Raw genomic sequence first — 24,372 nt, forward strand, 5'->3', positions numbered from 1 at the left:
ATGACCTGAGCCAAAGGCAGACGCTCACCCACTGAGCCCCCCAGGTGCCCCCTCATTGGCAATTTTAAGTCTCCCAATGTTTAAGGTAAAAATCCTACTTTGCTGAATATCCTCAATTTCTAACTCAATCTTTAGATGGTTTCTAGATTGTGTGTGCGTTTTCTGAGGCCATATAATACCATACAGATCAGCCAATGCTGTTCACTTTGATGAGTATAGGCTTCTTCTCTAAGCCATCTCGGGCATAGGATAACCTGTGGTGGTTGGAAGATTTCTTTTGTGATTTTTCTGTTACTCCAGCTATCTTGAAAGATCATGCTATTCTGGAATTGGATATAAACCAAATAATCTAAATGAAAGTGCTTAGCACAATATCTGGTGCTTAGCAGGGGCTCATCTAAGACTGTTTGCATCTGAATGACCCATGGAATAGGAAGGCATGTAGTCTGCCAAGCATTTATTAGCATTTCTAAAATCACATTATGACTTTAAAATTTGCTTACTTTACCATATAGACTTTGAATACCACATTTTTTTGCTTCATTCTTTGTGATTTTGGACTCTCAGAGCCCTAGTAGCTTTGTATTTATTTTAAGAGGGAGAATAAAGGTAGATTTCATGTATAAAAGTAATTCTGAGCAGTCTTATAAAGCAGTTGAAAAAAAAAAGCAGTTCAAATGGAGTTAATAAACTTCTTAATAAAATGTATGAAAAATCTTGATTTTCTTGTACGGCTTTTTTTTTTTTTTATGATTTTATTTATTCATGGGAAACAGAGAGAGAGGCAGAGACCTAGGCAGAGGAAGAAGCCACCCAGGAGTCCCTGCTTCGTAACCTTTTAAAACATCTATAAGGTTGGGGGTTCTTAAATACAGGGCAAGGGGGATCCCTGGGTGGCTCAGTGGTTTAGCACCTGCCTTTGGCTCAGGGCGCGATCCTGGAGTCCCAGGATCAAGTCCCACATCGGTCTCCCAGCATGGAGCCTGCTTATCCCTGCTCCTGTGTCTCTGCCTCTCTCTCTCTCTCTATGTCTATCATAAACAAACAAATCTATCTATCTATCTATCTATCTATCTATCTATCTATCTATCTATTATCTATCTATCATCTTTAAATACAGGACAAGGGGCAGCCCGGGTGGCTCAGCAGTTTAGTTTCTGCCAAAGCAGCCCAGGGCTTCAGCCCAGGGCCGGATCCTGGAGACCCGGGATCGAGTCCCACATCCGGCTCCCTGCATGGAGCCTGCTTCTCCCTCTGCTTGTCTCTGCCTCTCTCTCTCCCTCTCTGTGTGTCTGTCATGAATAAATAAATAAAATCTTAAAAAAAAAAAAGAAACATAAAAAAAATAAAATAAATACAGGGCAAGGAAGAACTCTTGAGTAATAGTTTTCTCTGTTGCAGTTACCAGTGGTAATCGTGTGACATGACATGCCCTTTCAGTGCCTTGGCCTCTGAGTTAAACAAATTCTCTTCAACTTCCTTAAATCCATTAGGAATGATCGAGAATCAGCAGTTTTAGGCTATTTGGAAGGAAGGCCCTATATCCTAAGTCGTGATTAAAGAAATCTGTTTACACTGTATCTGTGCTGTTAAGTCAGCTCTTGCCTGTCTTTCTACTGACTTAAATTTCCCTTTTTTTCTATTGGTAGGTTAAGGAAATCAAAAGAAATGGAAAAGGATAAGGTTGTGACTGGGCTAGACAAATAGGGAAGCTTGGTAACCAAGAAATATTTTCTTCTCAGTTATAAGACTGGAGTCTTAGCATCAGTGTCATGCTTCCTCTGTCTTCCATAGGTAATGAATGTTGCTTATTAGTTCGGTTTCTTATTACTTGGAGGCAACTAGGAGGGAGGTGAGGGAGGGTCCTGTGCTAAGAACATCTTGTTTGTTTTCTAGCTTAGTATTATAGTGTAATGAGACAGCATTGGCTTGAAACACTGATTATCAGGTTAAGCAGGTACTAATGATTCAGTAAGTCATTTTCTTCTGAGTCATAGTAAACTAGTGCCCTAGGGGAGTAGATTTAAATGGGGTTCTTCATTTTAGGTGTAGCAAAACTCAAAAGGTGTTTGTTTGTTTTAATTCAGAAAATAAACTTTGTGTTTTTATCGTAGGCATTTATCATGTAAACTGTGAAGCATCAACAACTGCAAAGGTTCAGGGAGTTTATCAAGTAAAACTGATTCTGTTGCAGGGAGTCTCCTTGCTAAGGCTGCTGGAAAAGAGACCAGTTCAAAATAGGCCTAGTAGGGAGGACACTATATAATATAATCTTTTGACAATCTATCTTGAGTTCCTTAAGTGAAATTTTATTTTATTTTAAAGATTTCATTTATTTATTCATGAGAGAGAGAGAGAGGCAGAGAGAGGCAGAGACACAGGCAGAGGGAGAAGCAGGCTCCATGCAGGAAGCCCGATATGGGATTCTATCCTCAGACCTGGGACCACACCCTGAACCAACGGCAGACGCCCAACCACTGAGCCACCCAGGCGTCCCAAAGTGAAATTTTAATATTTGTGAATTGTCTTTTTGGCAGCTCTCCATTTGGTTCCAGTTTATACCATTTGCATATCACTGGACTTGAGCACCATTAGGGAACTAGAGAACTAGAGAGTGGAAAATAAAAGAGGTAAGGCAGAGAGGGCGAGCCAAGGGAGATGAGTTTCCAAGAAGGCCAGAAGAATGAGGAAAAGTAAATTGAGGCCAGAAAACTGTACTGTGATGGCCTCTTTGATGAAGGAAGGAACTGGGATGTGCCTGACAATAAATGCTTTGGCAGAAAGCCATAGGTAGAGGAAAGACTATTTAACCCTGGCTAATGGGAAGGGATTTAAGAAAGAGCTTAAAGTTGTGAGTTTGTCAAATACAGCTTGTCCAAAGGACAAGGAAGCAGAACCATATAAGGAGTGAAAACCCAAATGGTATTGAACATTGGGTGGTCCACACCTAAGAAAAATTTTTTTCTTTTTTTAAAGATTTTATTTATTTATTCATGAGAGACCAGAGGGAGAGGCAGAGAGACAGGCAGAGGGAGAAGCAGGCTCTTCCCCATGGGGAGCCCAATGTGGGACTTGATCCCAGGATACCTGGGATCAAGACCCGAGCTGAAGGCAGACTCTCAGCCACCCAGGCGCCTCAGAAAGTAAAATTCTTGAACAGATAATACATGTACTTAACAAAAACTCAAAAGATACAAAAGAAATATGATGTCAAGTAAATCTCCCTCCTATTCCTGACTCCTAGCTAACCATTTTCCTCCTTAGAGATAATCACTGAGTTTCCTTTCCTAGAGATGTATTTCTGTATTTACATATTTCATAGATTTTGTTCATTGTAAAAGAATATATAAATACAGATAAACAGAAGAAAATAAAAATCACCTAATCACCTATAATCCCACTGCCAGGCATAACCAGTTGGATTGTAGCCTTTCAGGGCTTTTGAAAATGCTTATATGCTTATGAATGTGCTCTCTTGCACTTACAAAATTATTTTTAACCATTCAGGTAACACATGGATACATTCTTGTTATTAAAAACAAATTTGAGGGCAGCCCTGGTGGTGCAGCGGTTTAGCGCCGCCTGCAGCCCAGGGTGTGATCCTGGAGACCCGGGATCGAGTCCCATGTCAGGCTCTCTTCATGGAGCCTGCTTCTCCCTCTGCCTGTGTCTCTGCGTCTCATTCTCTCTCTGTGTCTCTATGAATAAATAAATAAAATCTTAAAAAGATAAAAATAAATAAATAAATAAATAAATAAATAAATAAATAAATAAATAAATACATACAAATTTGAAGGGATCCCTGGGTGGCTCAACGGTTTGGCGCCTGCCTTTGGCCCAGGGTGCGATCCTGGAGTTCCAGGATCGAGTCCCACGTCGGGCTCCTGGCATGGAGCCTGCTTCTCCCTCTGCCTGTGTCTCTGCCTCTCTCTCTCTCTTTCTCTATCATTCATACATACATACATACATACATACATAAATAAATAAAATAAATGAATAAATAAAATATAAAATAAAATAAATAAAATAAAATAAAATAAAATAAAAACAAATTTGAGGGCAGCCCGGATGCTCAGCGGTTTAGCGCCACCTTTGGCCCAGAGCATTATCCTGGGGACCTGGGATCGAGTCCAGCATCAGGCTTCCTGAAAGGGACCTGCTTCTCCCTCTGCCTGTGTCTCTGTCTCTGTCTCTGTCTCTCTCTCTGTGTCTCTCATGAATAAATAAATAAAATTTAAAAAATAATAAAAACAAATTTGAGGGACACCTGGGTGGCTCAGCAGTTGAACACCTGCCTTCGGCCCAGGGTATGATCCTGGAGTCCCAGGATTGAGTCCCACATTGAGCTCCCTGCATGGAGCCTGCTTCTGTCTTTGCCTATGTGTCTGCCTCTCTCTCTGTGTCTCTCATGAATAAATAAATAAAATCTTTAAAAGAATAAAAACAAATTTGAGGGCCACCTGGGTGGCTCAGCGGTTGAACACCTGCCTTCCGCCCAGGGTGTGATCCTGGAGTCCCGGGATTGAGTCCCACATTGGGCTGCCTGCACGGAGCCTGCTTCTGTCTCTGACTATGTCTCTGCCTCTCTCTCTGTCTCTCATGAATAAATAAATAAAATCTTAAAAAAAAATTTTTGAAGTGTTTCAGCTCTTTTAGAATTTGTCCAGAAACCAGGTTTTCCGGTTTCTACCAAAGGAAAAATAATTTTCAAGTAATACATATTAAACCAAAATCTCTTTCATTATACCTCCAATTATATCCCTTCCCAGTTGCTAAAAACCATGGTTATCTGCTTGCTAGAATTCTTTGAGCATTTTATATTACATCTATAGGCATATGCTGCTGTGGTGTGTTTTTCATAAATGACATCCTACTGTTTATATGAGAATTAAAAAAGCAAGATCTTGTCATTTTAATGTCATCTCCACAGTTACCAGTTAGGTTGAACACTTTCAAAAGCTTGATGAATATTAACTTCTGTAAATAGCCTGAACTATACATAGTATTTGGTATACTGCTTTTGTTGCCTTCTATATTACTAAATATTCTTTACCAGGTTATTTTAAAGTGGCTGTTAACATTGAATGCATGTGTCATAGTATATGTAATTTATACCTTTGTTATTCTTATGATACTATAATTGATAATGGTTGGTGAAGATCTTATACTTGTAAAACCCTTTTTTTTGAGAAGGATTGTTAGTGAGATTAATACTATTACTGCTAAGTAAAGCTTTAGCCATTTTGTTTACTATCATTGATTCACATTTACTTAATTAGCCATTTTATTGCGTATATTAGATTATGGACTCATAACTATTAATAACAGCTACACTTTCTTGTAACCGCTGATCACCTCAGCTAGACTTAAATGTTCCTAAATCTTTCTAGTTATGCATGAGTTATTTGTACTTCTGCGTATGTGTGATTGTTCCCATTTCAACAGAACCTATTTGTATTTTAGTTTTCCCTGGTTAAGTCCTACAGGCAGCTTGCTGTGCCTAGACAAAAAAGTGTTAGAGCAGGAAAAGATTTTGATTTTAAATAGCAAGCATCAAGGAGAAAAGTTTTAAAACTTACTAGCTGGGAAGGGTGGGAGACCTCAGAGAGGAGTAAGAGATTATTCCCGATAAGGAGGAGGCAGAGGAAAGATAAGCTTAAGATTGAATTGATCAAAATGTTCACCTTGGAAAATTACAAGAAAAAGTTGGAAAGGTAGTTTATTTATTTTTTTTAAGATTTATTTATTCATGAGAGACACACAGAAAGAGGCAGAGACATAGGCAGAGGGAGAAGCAGGCTCCCTGTGGGGAGCCCAATATGGGACTCGATTTCAGGACCCCAGGATCATGCCCTGAGCTGAAGGCAGATGTTCAACCACTGAGCCACCTAGGTGCCCCTGGAAAGGTAGTCTAAATCAACATGTAGAAGGCACTTAATGACATATTAAGGGTTTTGGATTTATTTTATAATAGCTGAGATGCTTTTGAAGCATTTTGGGCAGGGGGATGATACGAAATGGTATTTTAGAAATATTAATTAGATGATATTATGATAAGTGAGGGAAGAGAGGCTAATTAAAGCATTCGATACGTTTAAATGAAAAACAATGGCCAACATTATAGATAGCAGTGGCAGGTGGAATGGAAAGGAAGTTGTAGATGTGAATATTCACTTGAACAAAGGTTTGTGGGGAGAGAGTTGAAGTAGAAATCATCATGATTCTAAAAATGAATGTAAAAATCACTACTGAAAAAGAAAAAATAAAAATCACTACTGAGGGATCCCTGGGTGGCACAGCGGTTTAGGGCCTGCCTTTGGCCCAGGGCGCGATCCTGGAGACACGGGATCGAATCCCACGTCGGGCTCCCGGTGCATGGAGCCTGCTTCTCCCTCTGCCTGTGTCTCTGCCTCTCTCTCTCTCTCTCTCTCTCTCTCTCTCTCTCTGTGTGTGTGTGTGACTATCATAAATAAAAAATTAAAAAAAAATCACTACTGAAAGATAATTTAAGTGCATACAATTAATTCATTTTAATTGTATAATTTTATGGATTTTGACAGATGTACACAGTAGTATAACCACTACCACAAACAAGATACAGAACAATTTCGTCTTCCCAGAAAGTTCCCTTTTACCTCTCTACAAATAATCCTCTCCCTTCAGCTCTTGTCCGTGCCTGGCAATGTCAGATCTACTTCATGTCATTATAGGTTTTTTGTTTTTGTTTTGCCATTTCTAGAAGTTTTCTGTAAATGGGAATCTTAAAGTCTTTTGTGTTGGGCCCCTTTCACTTAGTATGAATTCACCCATGTGTTACATGTTATCAACAGTTCCTTCCCTTGTATTGCCTGATAATCCTTTTATATGGATGTACCACAGTTTGTTTATCCATTCACTGGATAATGGATATTGGGTGTTTCCAGTTTTTGGCTGCTACAAATAAAGGTGCTCTGAACATTAGCATACAGGTCTTTTGTGAACATACATTTTCATTTTTCTTGACTAAATATAAGAGTGGGATTATTAGGTTATATGGTAAGTATATGTTTAACTTTATAAGAAATCCCCAACCTTAAAAAAAAAAAAAAAAGAAATCACCAACCTTTTTAGAGTAGCTGTATCATTTTGTACCAGACATGTAGGAGAGTTATTAGCTCCACATCCTTGTTTGGTATCATCAGTCTTTTTTTAATTTTAGCTAACAGTGGAGTTTTAAGGAAGAAAAACAATGAATAAAATGGAAATGTTAAGTGGGAGAAGCTAATTTGGAGGTGACTGACAGGGGGACATTGGTCTCAATTTTTGGTATTGAGTCTAAGGTGCCTCCAAGTGGGAAAATGACCCCAGAGATTCTTTAACTTATCTTTTTTTTTCCCTAAGATTTTATTTATTCAGGAGAGACACAAAGAGAGAGAGGCAGAGACAGGTGGAGGGAGAAGCAGGCTACATGCAGGGAGCCCAGTGTGGGACTCGATCCTGAGACTCCAGGATCATGCCCTGGGCCAAAGGCAGGCGCTAAACCACTGAGCCACCCAGGGATCCCTTCTTTAACTTATCTTCTAGAACTTTTTTTTTTTAAGGTTTATTTATTTATTTGATGAATGCAAGTGGTGGAGGGTAGATGGGGCAGGGGAGAGGGAAACTCTCAAGGAGACTCCCTGCTGAGTGCGCGCACACACACACACACACACACACACACACACACACACACACCCATGACTCTGACTCCATACTCCATCCCACTACCCTGAGATCATGACCTGAGACGACATCAAGAGTCCTACACTCAACAGACTAAGCCACCCGAGCACCCTTATTTTATAGAACTTTTAATAGAGGGGCACTTTGAAGTCAGATAGTCATGAGCTTGAAGATTAGCTCAATTATTTCACCTGTGATTGTAGATTATTTGCCCTTTCCAAGCTTTAGCTTTCCCCATTTGCCAAAAGTGAAATAATAGGTAGTCACAGAATAGGTGCTAATACAAAGTTAGCATTCAGTGAGTCCATCATCATCATCATTATGATTGGTACTCATATATTTTTTATACCCCCCCCTTGGGACTTTCTTGCAAATCTCTGAATTTTTTTTTCCTTCCTAACTGATTTCCCTATCTGCTACACTCCCCACTATAACAGCAGGAGTGATTTTTGTTAAGCACTAATTATCAGTTTACTGCCCTATTCTAATCCTTTTAGTGGCTTCCAAAAGTGATTACTTCCACTCATCTTTGGGCATAAACTTCTCAGGAAAACTTTGATTAAGTCCTTTGTTAAATTGGGCAGCCCCGGTGGCTCAGCGGTTTAGCGCCGCAGTTTAGCGCTGCCTTCAGCGCAGGGTGTGATCCTGGGGTCCGGGGATCCAGTCCCACATCAGGCTCTCTGCATGGAGCCTGCTTCTCCCTCTGCCTGCGTCTCTGCCTCTCTCTCTTTCTCTGTGTCTCTCATGAATAAACACATAAAATCTTCTTTTTCATAAAATCTTTTTTTAAAAAAAGTCCTCTTTTAAAAAAGTCTGGTACCACCTATGTTTTCCTTTCTACTGTTTATCATTACTGTAATTATTTATTTAATCTTCTGTATACAATACTATAAAATCCATGAAGACTGGTACTTGCTAGGTACTTAATTTGTTGAGTGGATTGTCTTGTTTTAAGTTTCTTAAGACATGCCTAGGTGGCTCTGTGGTTGAGTGCCTGCCTTCAGATCAGGATGTGATCTTGGGGTCCTGGGATTGAGTCCTGATTCGGGCTCCCTGCATGGAGCCTGCTTCTGCCTCTGACTGTGTCTCTGCCTCTCTCTCTCTCTCTGTCTCATGAATAAATAAATAAAATATTTTTAAAAAGCAGTGTTTCTTAGGGCAGGACTTTTCATACTTACTTTTTTTTTTTTATAAATATACTGTATTTTCCTTTTTGTTTTTTAATTTTATTTATTCATGAGAGGCACACAGATTAATCCAGATTAGTCGGGCATATAATCGTGGGTTTTTTTTTTTTTCTGAGCTTCCTATCATATTCCATTGATCTATGTGTCTTTTTTTTTTTTTTTTTGGTCAGTACCATACTGTTTTGATTACTATAGTTTTGTAGTATAACTTGAAATTTAGGATTGTGATACATCCAGCTTCATTTTTCTTTTTCAAGATTGCTTTCACTATGGGGTACCTGAGTGGCTCAGGGATTGAGCCTCTGCCTTTGGCTCAGGTTGTGATCTCACTGTACTGACTGCGCCAGCCAGGTGCCCCTAAAATACTTTTTATTTAAAAAGATTATAGACTCACATGAAATTGCACACATAGTACAGAGAATTCCCCTTGTACCAATGACACTTTCTTCCATTGGTGATATCTTACAAAACTACAGTTATCAAGAGTAGGAAATTGATATTGTCACAATACAATTAAGTAGACTTCAGATCTTACACCAGTTTTTGCATGCACTCATGTTTCATTTTTCTTGTATGTCTAATGTGTGTAATTCTGTGGTTTAGAAAATTTACGAATAGTTTGGATTTACAAAAAAGTTGCAAAGATAATAAGAGACTTCCCATATAATTCTCACTCACTCTCTCCTATGACATCTTAGGTTTGTATAGTAGATTTGTTACAGCTAACAAACCCAGCGTTAGTATATTCTTATTAATTAAGCTGTATGTTTTATTCAGATTTTACTAGTTTACTCCTAATGCCCTTTTTATCTACTGGATCCAATCCAGGATACAATATCACATTTAGTTTTTTGTCTCCTTAGATTCATCTAGACTATGACAGTTTTTTAGATTTTTCCTTGTTTTTAATTACCTTTACAGTTTTGAGAAATACTGGTCAGTTATTTGTAGAGTGTCCCTCAATTTAGTTTGCCTGATGTTTTTCTCATAGTTTAGTTTGTTTGATGTTTTTCTCATGGTTAACTAGGATTATAAGCTTTTGAGAGAAGACCACAGAGGTGCCATTTTTATTGCATCATATCAAAGGTACATGTTATCAATGTGAATTAATCATGTTGATGTTGAACTTGATCACCTGGCCGAGGTCATGTTGGCCAGGTTTCTCACTGTAAAGTTACTTTGTCCCTTCCCTTTCATACTCTACTTTTTGAGAGCAAGTCCCTAAGCACAATTTACATTCAAAGTTTGGGAGGACTTAAATTCAGCCTCTTGGAGGGGGAGATTGTCTACAGAAATTATTTGGAATTCTGACAGGTATTTTTTAAGTTTATGGAAACAGCATGAGAACTGCCATCAGTCTAACATATCTGTTTTTTGCAGGGTGGGAAACCCCGTAAACACCGGAAGGATCGGCTACAAGATTTAATTGATATAGGCTTTGGCTATGATGAGACAGATCCATTTATTGATAACTCAGAGGCTGTGAGTAATGTATCTTTAATATAGCAGCAATTCTTTGGGATAGAAGTCAATGATAAAGTTACTAAAACAGTTCAATATTTGTTTTTACTAACTAATCCTCTGTTGTACATCTAAATTGTTTCACTTTTTTGTGCTTACAAATGATTGAACATCTGTATACATTTATCTTTGTGTACTTGAGTAAATATGTAAGATAATTAGAGAATGAAAATATATGTATAGGATAAGTTTCTATCAGTGGGATTTATTGATCAAGGGTGTTTATATCTTGAATTTTTATTGATATTCCCAAACTTGGGCAGGTGCATTTCCAAATGACTTCTAGATAAGAACCCATACGAATTTGAAGATTGGAGCTCCTGGATTGAAGTTAATCTGGCAGACATCTTTAAAATGTACTTTTTTTTTCTTTTTATTGCGGCCAAGCATTATTACATTGGTGGTGATTGAATGCCAGCCTTTATCTCTGTCTGTTTTGATTAAGTCCTACAGCTTTTCCCCTGGAGTCGTCTTTCTCTTAAAAAATGAGGAATTTAGGAAAGCATTTAAGGACTGTAGTATTCCATTGACCACATAGCAAATGAGTGAGGGCATATCATATTTAGGGGTAGATAAGGTATATGTTCTTACATTCTTAGTGCACTAGAGTAATCTAAACCCTGACTTATGATATCCTCTGCGTTGTACAGTGATTACTTAGAATATACAAAAAGTGATGCCTAGGTAAGCATTATAGTACCACCCACAAATTAGTATTTCTTCTTCCTCTTCTTTTCCTCCTTGGTAATATAGATGATGATAAGGCATATAGTGGTAGGAGACTGCTGGGTAGAACTTTCAGCAGGAGGCATAGTGGATACCCTGTCATACTCCCAAGTTATTTTAGTGTCCTGACATAAACTGGTTTACCATATCAGGGGCAACCTGTCTATAGGAGTAAAATACTTACAATATTTTGGAGTAGAGAAGTCGTCTTGTTACCAGAAAGGTTGAGAAACCTTTTTGTAGGTTAAGGGATAGGATGTTTTTAGGAGTCTTGACCTTGACATGAAACACAAGTCAGAATTCCTAGATTCTAGACTTAACTAGGTTTCTAGAGATTTTAAGCAAATCTTTTAGCATTACCCAGTTTTCTCTGCTACAGTCAGAATATTTGAATAAAGTGTTTTTCAGACTGACTTTTGGAACCCATAACTGGGTTATATATCAATTTAGAGAGTATGGCCAGCATTTTTAATGAAAATGAAGTAGAATAGAATAGAAGCTATCATAGTAAATCATAGTAGATTATGTGAGGTTTTTTTTATGTGTATATGTGTGTGTGCATGCACTGGGTTTTGATGCGTGAAGTATTTTCCACTTGGGTGGTGGTGAACAAAATTTGAAAGCTACTGTTTTAATAAATAAGGACAAATTTTGTAGGTTAAGTTGCATAAAAATTTTATAATTAGTTATTGACATTTAGAGGCCAAGGTTGGTTCCTGTTTTGTAAGAGGAAATTGAATTAGAATACAGCTTGTTCATTGACTTGCCAAATAATTTTGCATTATTATCTTAAACAGATTATTGGGTTCTTTTTATGAAATATTTCAGACATTAAAAAAAATATTTTAGACATAAGACAATTATAATGCAACCAAATGATTTTCTGTTCTTTTCATTGATTGTATTACCAGTAAGCTTTTGTTGTTTGTAATTATTTGATAGTGAAAATAATCCAGTTCTAAATAACTGTCAGCCTCATGTACTGCCTATTACGATAGATACCTGAAAATAAATGCTTTTGAAGATTATGTTTAGTCTCACTGATACCGCCAAATTTTGTAAAGACTGAAAGGAAAAAAATTTTTTCTTATTAATAAATAGTAATGCCAGGCACGAGTTACACTTTTATTTAGGTTGTTTCTTTTAAATTTCACTAGAACTTCCTGGAGTAAGTAGTGTTGTCACTGTTACACAATCCCAAAGTATTGATGTTAAGAGATTTCCTCTGAGTCACAATTAACCAGTCATTGACAAAGGATCTAAATCCAGGCCTTCTGATTTTCAAGTTCAGTATTCCATTGTTTCCTAACACATTCTACTTAAAAGGCTAAATTATATATGCATAGAGAGCTTGTTCTCCTGAAGGGTGCTCCAATAGGAAATGCTTAGTAAAATACTGCAGCATTCAAATGTTAAATATACCCATGTTGCCCTGTAAGGTAGTGATGAAGGTGTTTCCTGATGGAGAAGCTGCTTAGTGTAGTAGATAGTTTGGCCAGGGCCGCTACCATAAGCTAAAAAAATTACTCTGGCAAGGTTCTTAACCTCTAAATTTGGTTTTCACTTACAAAATGGGAATAATACTTGTCTTTTTTGCCTCAAAGGTATCAGGAGGACCAAGTGAAATAATTTATATGAAGGAGGATTGTAAATTTTAAAGCAGTGTAAGCAAAAAGTACAGATGTGTTTGTCAGTTACACATTTCCAAAAATAATTACTATAGAGTCATTTCACTTCTAATTCTCTACTCTGCACATCACTCCTTTGCTTACAGATAGTACCAGACCCTTTCTGAAGGTTTTACTCCTGGATCTTTTAAGAGTAGCCCATCAAATGAAGCAATAAGAAAGCAATTCATTCCTTTCCCGCCCTCTATTTCTTTTTGATTCTATATGATTAAACTGGAAATTCTATTTACCATTTAATTGAAATGGATGCAGGTTACAAGCAAAAATTTTGTATTTAGCCTTAATATTCTTTTTTTTTAAAGATTTTATTTATTAATGAGAGACACAGGGAGTGAGGCAGAGACACAGGCAGAGGGAGAAGCAGGCTCCTTGTAGGGAGCCCGATGCGGGACTTGATCCCGGGATTCCAGGATTACACCCTGAGCCAAAGGCAGTCGCTCAACTGCTGAGCCACCCAGGCATCCCAAGAAAGTCAGATTTTTAAGGAAACTCTTTTGCCATGGACAAGGACTATAGAGAAGGTAATAGTTACTATAAGAATATTAAGGCTAGGGACGCCTGGGTGGCTCAGCGGTTGAGCGACTGCCATTGGCTCAGGGCGTGACCCTGGAATCCCGGGATCAAGTCCCGCATCGGGCTCCCTACAAGGAGCCTGCTTCTCCCTCTGCCTGTGTCTCTGCCTCACTCTCTGTGTCTCTCATGAATAAATAAATAAAATATTTTTTTAAAAATCTGACTTTCTTAAAAATGTAAACTATGAAGAACCTGTAAGTAGAGTTCTGGGGACCTTGGGTATCTAGCAGGTATCTAGCTTCTATTATATAAGTAGTTTGTTTTCTTTTTCTCAAGCACTATGGACTCCATTGTTTGGTTGAGATTGATTTTCACTTAATGTGTGTTTTTTGTCCATTTTAATCAGGTGAGAAGTAATAAACTTTAAAATCCAAGCTTAGAGGACATCAGCTTAAGTGATATTTTAGGTCAGACCTTCAGTCTAGTTTAGATAATTTGCATCTCTTGCTCCAAGCAAAGTACATGGCTCATTACAGTGTATGCTTACTGAAGTAGGTAGTTATTTTTGTACTTCCTTTTTAAACACATATGCTATTTTTGTTTTAAACATATAAAAATTTTTCACCAAAAAGTTTAGAGCCAAGACAGAAAAAATAACTTTGTTCTTCTTTATAATCTCCATATGAATAAAATTATATCCTGGTATTGTAGGAAATGTAATTTATTCTTTGCCTGGACATTTAGTCATCTGTTTTAATTAATGTGTTTAATTTAATTGATCCTGATCCTCATCAGGATCATTTGTTCTTGGGTGCCTGGCTGGCTCAGTTGGTAGAATGTGTGACTCTTAATCTCTGGGTTGTGGGTTTGAGCCCCACATTGGATGTAGAGATTACTTTAAAGATACATTAAAAAAATTGTTAAAAAAAAAGAATCATTGGCATTAAGAATAGTAGCAGTGATTTTTAAATTTTTCTTAGTAGATGATAGAATTTGCTTCGTTATTCCAGAATTTCCTTTCTTTCTGAGTAACCTGCGGTTATTTTTATGCCAGATACTAACTTTTTCTAAATTTATTCCATAAACATCCTCAGTGCAGTTTTGTAGTTAGGATTTAAGGAAGTTGCTAACATAGTGATTGAATTTCTTTGATATATTTATAGAGTTAATAATAGGATATATCTGAATCCTTTTTTTTTTTAAATATAGTATGACGAATTAGTTCCTGCTTCTCTAACAACAAAATATGGAGGCTTTTACATCAACACGGGCACTCTGCAGTTTCGCCAAGCTTCAGATACTGAAGAAGAAGATATTACAGACAACCAAAAGCACAAGCCACCCAAAGTACGTTTATCCAACATGGCAAGAGTAATGAGTATTCAGCTAATAGGGTATACTTTTTAAACTTATTTATGAATATAAGAAAAAAGAATGCTAACCATTGTCTAATGAATCTGTAGTTATTTATGTGCTTTAAAGTAAAATTATATAGATATGGGGAAATTGATATTTACATCATAGAATTATATTTTCTTCTAAAACTTCTTTCTCCATATATAGTCTAATAATCTGTTTGGGGGATAAGGGTAAGTTTCTAGGGTAAGTTAAGACTTAGTATAGAAGGGCGCCTGAGTGGTTCAGCAGTTGAGCATCTGCCTGCGGCTCAGGGTGTGAACCCAGGGTCCTGGGATCAAGTTGCACATTGGGGTCCCTACAGGGAGCCTGCTTCTCCCTCTGCCTGTGTCTCTGCCTCTGTGTGTGTGTGTCTCTCTCATGAATAAATAAATAAAATCTTTAAAAAAAATTCTTGGTACAGAAATGATTATAAAAAACCATTAACCTTTCCTAAGATGTAATTTATAACACTAATTCTATGGAGTGTATATATTGTTTTAGGAAACGAATAGCGTGTCCTTAAGTGTTTCTTGAAATGTGATCCAAGGACTTACTTGTGCCAGAATCATCACAATTTTTATAAAAATCAGGCAGTGCTTGTAGACCCCAAAGTCTACATTTATAACAAAGCACTCTTAAAAAAAAAAAAAAAAGCACTCTTAATGCACACTGAACTTTGAGAGAAAACAGTATCTTAGGTGCTAGATTGATAACATCATGGAGTAAATTGTTTATACTCAGATAAGTGATACATTCTTCTATCATTTGCAGATTTCCAAAATAAAAGAAGATGATATTGAGATGAAGAAGCGGAAGCGGAAAGAGGAAGGGGAAAAGGAGAAGAAGCCAAGGAAAAAAGTACCCAAACAACTGGGGTACGTAAAATTAAATGTCATAAGGGAACTAGGGTCATAGCATGACTAGCTGCCCTTTTAAAAAGATATATTTAGCTTTAATTCATTCAGTTTAGCTGGATCTAATTTAATACTATATAAATGTCAATAACTATTAACATTTTAATATTAATGTGTATTAAGTATAAGTATTAGTAAGTAGAAAGCTTCATCATCCTAAATTAACATTGTATTTATTGATAAGTAGAGACTTTATCATTTTAGAGACTCATGATGTTTTAGATCAGATTTACAAATTAGTGCACTAAGTATTTTGCTCATTACAACTTTTTACCAACAAGAGTCAGTTTGAAAAGATGGTATAAACATCAAACAAATCTTTTATACTTTCTGTACAAAACTAAGCCTAGTTTTTGAGGACTGGTGGTAGTCTTAGTATGTGTGTAAGCAATTTGTAGTTGTTTCACTACTTAAAAAGTCACTTATTTAGCTTTTCTTCATGCTTGTGACTTTAGGTAATGATATTATCTCTAAAAATCAAGTAGAATTTCTCAAAAGACTTAAATCATAAGAATAAAATGTTTACACCATGCATTCATAAAATTACCAGTTGTTCTTCCTTTTTTTTTTTGAGGGGAACTAAGGGACAGAAACTATGAGAGGTTAGATTTTCTTTCTCTCCTTAGGTAGGGGAGGTGCATCTGAATTTTGGGCTATCAATACTCAAAAGGTTATCGTAAGGAGATTTACATACCTCCACACAATATCCTCCCATAAACATGAGATTTTTTTTTTTTTAAACATGAGATTTTAATGACCCTGGAGTCCTTAAGTAATTAAGGAAAAAATATGTATATTACTAATGCATGTTTTAAAAGTTCATTATTTACAAGCAAACTTCTTTGGTAACAAAGTCTTTATAATGCCTTCTATTGAATTTGTCAGTTTCTCAAATTCATAGCTTATTCATGCAGCAAATATTTATTAAGTACCTGTTGTATACCAGACATTGTGGTTTGGGAATATATGACAATAAATGAAATGTGGACTTTCCTCGAAGGTACAAACATCCTTTTGATTCAGTAGTGCAGAGTAGAAGCATATAAACCATAGAATATAGGAAAGGTTTCTAGAGAAAGTGATAACTAAACTGAAACTACTTTTCCCCCATGGTCTCTGTAGGAAGAACATTTTCTTTTCTTTTTCTTTTTTTTTTTTTTTAAGATTTTATTTATTTATTCATGAGAGACACAGAGAGAGAGAGAGGCAGAGACACAGGCAGACGGAGAAGCAAGCTCCATGCAGGGAGCCCGACGTGGGACTCGATCCCAGGTGTCCAGGATCATACCCTGGGCCGAAGGCGGTGCTAAATCACTGAGCCACCCGGGCTGCCCTGGAAGAACATTATCATAGAAAATTATACATGTGTGATTGCCTCCCATGGCTGTTCCCAGAGGGGAAAATGAAAATGATCAGAAGGTAGTAGCAGATAGAATAGGGTCTAGAAAGATTTTGTATTTCTTTGGCAGTTTGTAGCACAAACCACCTGGGGTACCAGCTTGAAGTTGTGCTTGTGTGAGCTTCTCTGGTCACTTTGAGGAAAGTGCATTTCTTTACTTTGTTAATTTCGTAGGTGACTACTTTACCAATTATGCTTAAGAATGTGAACATTCCAAAGAGTAGTAAGTTTAACTTAATATACTCTCATAAACCTGTGACATTCATTTTGTTGTTTCTTTCTGTTAACTTTGGTCCTTTCATTTTCTTCACTCTGATGGCCATTTACCCTCAACCTTTCCTCAGTGACAGTCCAGATGATGAGGAAGATGCTGTGATAAGAGGATAATTTAATAAGAGATTTGTTCTTCCACCTATCAAATGATTGTTTTGATGATCTGTGCCTACTTATTTACATGAAGCTTTAAACTTTAAAATCATACATAGCCTAATGGATGACTTTTTTTCTTCACAGAGTTGTAGCTCTAAATTCACACAAGTCTGAAAAAAAGAAGAAACGTTACAAAGATTCTCTTTCTCTGGCTGCCATGATACGAAAATTTCAGAAAGAGAAGGATGCATTAAAGAAGGAGCCTAACCCTAAAATCCCAGTGAACTTAACGACCTCTTCTCTGAATAAACCCCATCCACTGCTGTAGTGTTGGGAAATGATGTCTCAGACTTAAATCTGAACAGTGCTGATCCGGACCTCCCCATTTTTGTTGGCACAAATGAACACGAACTGTTTCAGGAAGCTGAAAATGCCCTAGAGATGCTAGATGATTTTGACTTTGACAGATTACTGGATGCTGCTTCTGATGGTAGCCCCCTCTCTGAGTCAGGGGGTGAGAATGGAAACACCACCCTGCCAACCTATGCCTCTCAGGTTATGCCCAAGGTGGTGCCTACACTCCCAGAGGGCCTACCTGTCCTTCTTGAAAAACGCATTGAAGACCTCCGTGTAGTAAGTGTAATAATTCCCTTGTTTCTTATTTGCTACATAAACATAATAAATGCTTTGTATAAGACAAAAATAATAACCCACAATCCCAACACCCATATAAATAAACAACTTTTAATTTTCTATATTTCCTTTTATGCATTGGCTGTATGCATAGGCCTTTGATTTTAAGTAGAAATATGTGTAACTATAGTTATAGAATCATATGGGTAACTGTTTATTATTTCATTTCATCTTAAACATTTTTTTAAAGATTTATTTTTAGAAAGTAAGCATGTGTGCACACAAGTGAACACAAGGTGAGAAGGGCAGAGGAAGAGAGAATTTTCAAGCAGACTCCCCACTGGGCATAGAGCTCAATGTGGGGCTTGGGGGATCCCTGGGTGGCGCAGCGGTTTGGCGCCTGCCTTTGGCCCAGGGCGCGATACTGGAGACCCAGGATTGAATCCCACATCGGGCTCCCGGTGCATGGAGCCTGCTTCTCCCTCTGCCTATGTCTCTGCCTCTCTCTCTCTCTCTCTCTCTCTCTCTCTCTCTCTCTCTCTCTGGGACTATCATAAATAAATAAAAATTAAAAAAAAAAAGTGGGGCTCGGTCCCAGTACCCAGGGGTCATGACCTGAGCCAAAATCAAGAGTTGGACGCTTAACCGACTGAGCCACCCAGGTGCCCCTCATCTTCTAAATATTTTTCAGCATAAGTTTCATAAATACAATTTTTACTATAAAAAAAGTTGTGTAAAGACAACAGAGGGAAAGTATAGGCAAATAGTTTTATAATAGACATTACAAAAGTATACCTAAATTTGGTCCAAACTATATTGACATCCAGTTATTTTATAATTGCTTTTTCCAGCTAATCCTTTCCAGCTTAGTAAGCACGCATTGTTTAGTAAGCATGCATTGTGTTCCCATTAGGACAAACCTGAGAGCTGAGTTTAAGCATGTCACATTAGATACCTCTCCAGATGGACTTGGATTCATAATCTTTGTTTAACTAGCTACAAATCCAGATGAATGTCATCACACTTACCCATTTAGTCTAGGGAGATAGTATTTTGACTTAAAATAACATGCCAAACCTAGCTTAAAATGCCCTTCTTGATTACCTTAGTGTGTTTATTTGAACCCATGCTATATTTTAGTTCTCATTTTTTCCCTAACTGTAAAAGTAAAATGCACAATACAAAATGTATTATCATACATAGGGAAAGATCCCCCGTAATCTGACATTCCCATCCCCAACAAAGATAACCACTATTAAACTACTTATTTTTCTGGATTTTAATCCATGCAATTGCAAATATTATACTATTATAAAAAATAACTAATGGGATGGTAATGGACTATTCTACAGCTCTCTGCTTTCTCCTGGGATTATGGTAACCCAACCTAAGTCATGGTTTTTTTGTTTTTTTTTTTTTTTTCTAAGTCATGTTTTAAAATTTACTGGTCATCTTTATATTGTATTTATTTCTTGTAACTTTTCCTAAATTATAAATAACTGATTAGAGGAGTATTTGATTTATTTGATTTTTCCAGTAACTGGCCCACAGATCTTATTTTTAACAATTCTGTATTTTTTCAGCTTTTTTATTCTTTAGCATTTCTTCTGAAGTAGTGACTTAGTTCCTCTGTATTTTTACTTATTTTACTGTACTTCATTAGTCTAGAACGTAGAGAAGTATGTTAAAATATCATTGTATTTCTTAGATTATAAATTGTGTTTACCGTCATTTTTGCTTTATTTATTTCCATGCTATGATGTTTGACCTGTAAAATTCTGGATGGCTACATCTTTGCAGTCGTTATCATTTGAAGGTGACTTTTTGTATAATTAATGCCTTTTACCCAAATTTAGCTTTGTCTGATTTACTGTAGACTCCTTTCTCTTTATTTTTACATGGTACCTACAGGTTTTCTCATCATTTACCTTCAACCTCTTTGATTTTCTTTATTGTAGCACTTTCTCTTACAGCATATTATTTCCTAATTGACCTCATCTGAATATTTTAACAGATGATTTTATCTTTTTACAATTGTTAAAATTATATAATCTTAGTCATTTTTTATTCTGTTTCATTTCTCTTTCATTTTCATTGTTTTGCTATTTTCTGTGCTTATTTTTCGAAAAGCATTCAATCTGTAGTTTCAGTAATAAATAGATTTTTAATTTAATATTCTCAGCTATTTTGTGTAGGAAATATAGGTACTAGTTCTTTTTATGGTTTAAGAAACCTGGGGTAGGTTAAATAGCTTGGTCAGGTCCATGCAGCTAGTAAGTGGTAGAGCCAGAATTTAGCCACAAGGGTTCACTTGACTCCAAAATATGTGCTTTTTACTATCCCATGTTACTATCCCAGGTTCCCTAAAAACCTTTATTTTATTCTAGGTTTTAAAAAGTGTTAGTGATATGATCCACATTTTTAAAGATATTATTAATAATATAGCTCTTGTTTATTTAGCAAAAATCTGTACTGTGTATTGAGTGCAGTGCTGTTGTGTTTCATATAGCATTTACCATTCAGGAGACAGCGCCCTGATTGGGGTTAGTGTACTTTACATACTGTATAGTCTAATTCTCCAACAGTCAATTGAGGTAGATAGTATTCTTCTTCTTCTTCTTCTTCTTCTTCTTCTTCTTCTTCTTTCTTCTTTCTTCTTTCTTCTTTCTTCTTTCTTCTTTCTTCTTTTTTTTAAGATCTTATTTATTTATTCATGAGAGACACACACACACAGAGAGAGAGAGAGAGAGAGGCAGAGACACAGGCAGAGGGAGAAGCAGGCTCCATGAAGGGAACCTGACGTGGGACTCGATCCCAGGTCTCCAGGATCACGCCCTGGACTGAAGGTGGCACTAAAATGCCAAGCCACCTAGGCTGCCCAGGTAGTATTCTTCTATTTAATAGATGAGGAAACTAAAGTTCAAAAGTTAAATGATTTGCCCAAGGCCACATAATTTTTAAAGGGCTGAGCCATGACTCAAAGTCAGGACTTAAAGGCAGGCACTCAGGCACTCCCCGTCTGCTGTGTTATATGCCATTTTCACTTCATAAACCGATTGGTTAGTAGTAAGTGTGTTACAATCTTGTAAAAGTTTTGTCATATTTTATATACTAAAAACTATTCTCTCCTTTTCTGTAGTAGTCCAACCAGAGTTAATACAGCTGCTCCCTAACTCCTTAGTAGGAAATCATCAGTAAGACGTTTGATTTCAGTTACTGGTATCTATGACTTCTCTATATTTTCTTTGATATATGAGATGGTACTTTTTCTTTAGGAGGTGAGAACTCATCTTTGGCTCAAATGCTTATGTGTGTATGATAAGGAGTTGCTTCTTGTGGTTCTTTTCTTACTTTGTAATATTCTCCCACTATTTAACCTCTTGACTTTTTTGATTCTCCTTCTTGAAGTTTAGTTTTCCTTATAGCTTTCATATATTTCTGCCCCCTACATATACCCAGTTTTCATTCTTTCTACGAAATACCAAGGCATGGCTTAGAAATTTCTTTTTATTTATTGCCTATAAAATGATCAAATAACTTGGTGGGTTGACAGAGTCAGCATATGGCTTGCTCAGATTATTAGATCAGGCTTCTTTGTATTTTACATCTCATGGACCTCAACTACATTGTTTGTGATTTTTCCCAGTAGATTTTGCTTATGGTAGAGTGTGTTGGTATACTTGGTTTCTGGTCACCTGGTTGAAGTGACACACATAATGATGAAATTAAGCTCATTGCATTAATTTTTGCTTATCCCTTGATAATAACTTCACCTGTTTCTTTGTTGTTAGTAACTAGATGGAACCTAGACAGGCTGCAGTATCTTTGTGCAGGGTTGCAGTGTTGCACAGTTGAAGTCAGAAAGCCTGTGATCTGAGTCCTGGATCCACCACTTAGTAGTAGTGTGATTGGGGGCATGTTATGTAACATCTGACAGATTTGGGTTCCTTGTTTGTATAATGGGAGGTGTCATGCCAGTGTCATTGGCTGTCATTAAACATGGTAATGAATATAACATATAGAATATCAGACAGATATTCTGTAGACACTCAACAGAAAGTGAGACATCTGCTTTCTATTATCTTGGAGACCACAGCAATAATTAATAAACCTATGGATAGTCAAAGTACACAAGATACCCAAAGCACTAAAAAGTCTTGTATGTATAATTTTGTTAATTTAGGAAGATTAAGAAAAATTAAATACAGATATAATATGAAATAGTGGTATATATGCTGAATTTGTTTCAACAGTGTAATTGCCTACTCATGCCAGGTACTAAGCTGGGTACAGAAGATACAAAGTGAAAAAAATCACAATAGCCCTCGTTCTGAGGAAGTTTATTCTTTAGTAAATAGATACGGAAACAAATAATGTGTTTATTGAAAGCGATATCAACAATCTTATGTTTCTCTAGGCTGCCAAACTTTTTGATGAAGAAGGAAGGAAAAAATTCTTTACACAGGATATGAATAATATTCTTCTGGAGTAAGTAATTATCTTCTTTAATTAAAAGATTATTTAAACTTTAAGAATTCATTTAAAAATATAGTTAGTTACAACTTTACAGGTTGAATGTTATTTTAGATTTAAATGTATTTTTTGTCACTTTATATGAAAGTGTCTTTCTGGAACAGCTCTGAGTGTTCATATTAAATGTGGTATAATTTTCCTTCTATTTTCATTCAGACTTGGGAAGAATAATTCCATTGGTATCTAACCAGGTTAATTATAATTCATACAAACATTTATAGCCAAATGGAAAGGATGGTTTAATATAATTCTCATTGTGAGGCAGGAGAGGGGCCGTGTGGAGAAGACAGAGGGAAGAGTGGAAGGGGAGGCTGACTACTGAGACAGGACACAGATTGTATTTAAATTAGTGACAGTTTTGGGATGGCTCTGTGGCTCAGCGGTTGAGGGTCTGCCTTTGGCTCAGGGCGTGATCCCAGTCTGGGGATCAAGTCCCACATCGGACTCTCTGCATGGAGCCTGCTTCTCCTTCTGCCTGTGTCTCTGCCTCTCTCTGTGTGTCTCATGAATAAATAAACAAAATCTTTTAAAGAAAATAAATAGTGACAGTTTTCACTCTTAGCTGGAGTTTGATACTGACGAAGCTGCAGGTTCTAAGGTTGTGGTCCAGTAAGCTATCCTTATAAACCTTTTGGTTTGTAAATTTTGACCATTGGTTGTAGAAATGGAGTGTATAATTAGCTGCAAGCAGAACTAGGTATAAAAAGCAATTCTGGAGAAAGCAGATTTTACTCCTCTGGCACGAACATAATGTGCGCCTGCCTGTGGTGGTTCAGTAGTGTGTGTGTGTGTGTGTGTGTGTGTGTGTGTGTGTGTGTGTGTATAAATAAGCAGTGTTTCCAGTACTGTGTGTGATGTGAGTCCTGGTTGAGGAGTTTTTTTTGTTGTTGCTGGAGGTAAATATACATCGGAGGTAGTTTCTCATGAGATACAAGGGATGATGGATTGGTTTGCTTTGATAACTATTTTCTTTTTTTTGTTGTTTTTGTTTTTGTTTTTTCCCCCTCCCCCTTGATAACTGTTTTAATTAAGTGCAGTCTCTTTCTCCAGAGTACTTAAAAAATCTTGTTGGTGTCTTGCGGAAACACATAACCTAGTACACTACTGGTGTGATGACAGAGAAATTTCTTGTTTCTGTTCTTTATTTTAGCCAGGGACTTTCAGATTGATTCTGTCTGCCTGGAAGCAAGGCAAATGCTTCCTGCCTATGCCAGCTCCTTTTACACCCCAGATTCAATAAACAGTGTAACCATTACTCATCAGAGCTGTCCCAGATTCTCTAATCAGGAATCTGACTGGCTTCTTTTTCCACTCAAGAGTCCTAAGCTTACTGGATCAGGTCCTTTTTCTGTGACTGAGACAGTGCTTTTTTATTTTACTCTTCTATAAGAGGGACTGACTTTTTCTTTCCTGAGAGAAACAAAGGACCATCCTTGGGACATAACATCTCAGATAAGCAGAATATCAGCAGATTACTCACAGGCTTTTCTTTCTCTCTCTCTTTCTAAAGATTTTACTTATTCATGGCATAGGGAGAAGAAGGCTCCCTGCAAGGAGCCTGATGCGGAACTCAATCCCAGACTCCGGGATCATACCCTGAGCCAAAGGCAGATGCTCAACTGCTGAGCCACCCAGGCATCCCTCTCTCTTTTTTTAGGTAATCTCAACACCCAGCATGGGGGTCGAACTCATGACCCTGAAATCAAGAGTCACATGCTCTACTGATTGAATTGGGCAATTGTCCCTCCCCTCCTTTAAAAATGTTTTTATCTTTAAAATTATTTATTTAC

General features: G+C 37.0%; 1 protein-coding gene and 1 non-coding gene across 2 annotated transcripts in view; both read left to right on the forward strand.

Annotated features, from left to right (window-relative positions):
* The window catches only part of UBN2 (ubinuclein 2), a 63,327-nt gene that overhangs the window by 11,536 nt on the left and 27,419 nt on the right, over positions 1-24,372 (forward strand). Inside the window, 6 exon segments of the mRNA XM_055335182.1 lie at positions 10,269-10,370; positions 14,546-14,683; positions 15,506-15,609; positions 17,561-17,724; positions 17,727-18,049; positions 22,467-22,537. Of these exon segments, the coding sequence (XP_055191157.1) occupies positions 10,269-10,370; positions 14,546-14,683; positions 15,506-15,609; positions 17,561-17,724; positions 17,727-18,049; positions 22,467-22,537 (902 nt within the window).
* LOC129516249 (U7 small nuclear RNA) lies at positions 4,637-4,673 on the forward strand. Its single transcript, XR_008665729.1, has one exon. It is a non-coding gene; the product is annotated as a U7 small nuclear RNA (small nuclear RNA).

This window comes from Nyctereutes procyonoides, unplaced genomic scaffold (genome assembly GCF_905146905.1).
Source record: "Nyctereutes procyonoides isolate TBG_1078 unplaced genomic scaffold, NYPRO_anot_genome, whole genome shotgun sequence".
In the NCBI taxonomy this organism is placed as follows: domain Eukaryota; kingdom Metazoa; phylum Chordata; class Mammalia; order Carnivora; family Canidae; genus Nyctereutes; species Nyctereutes procyonoides.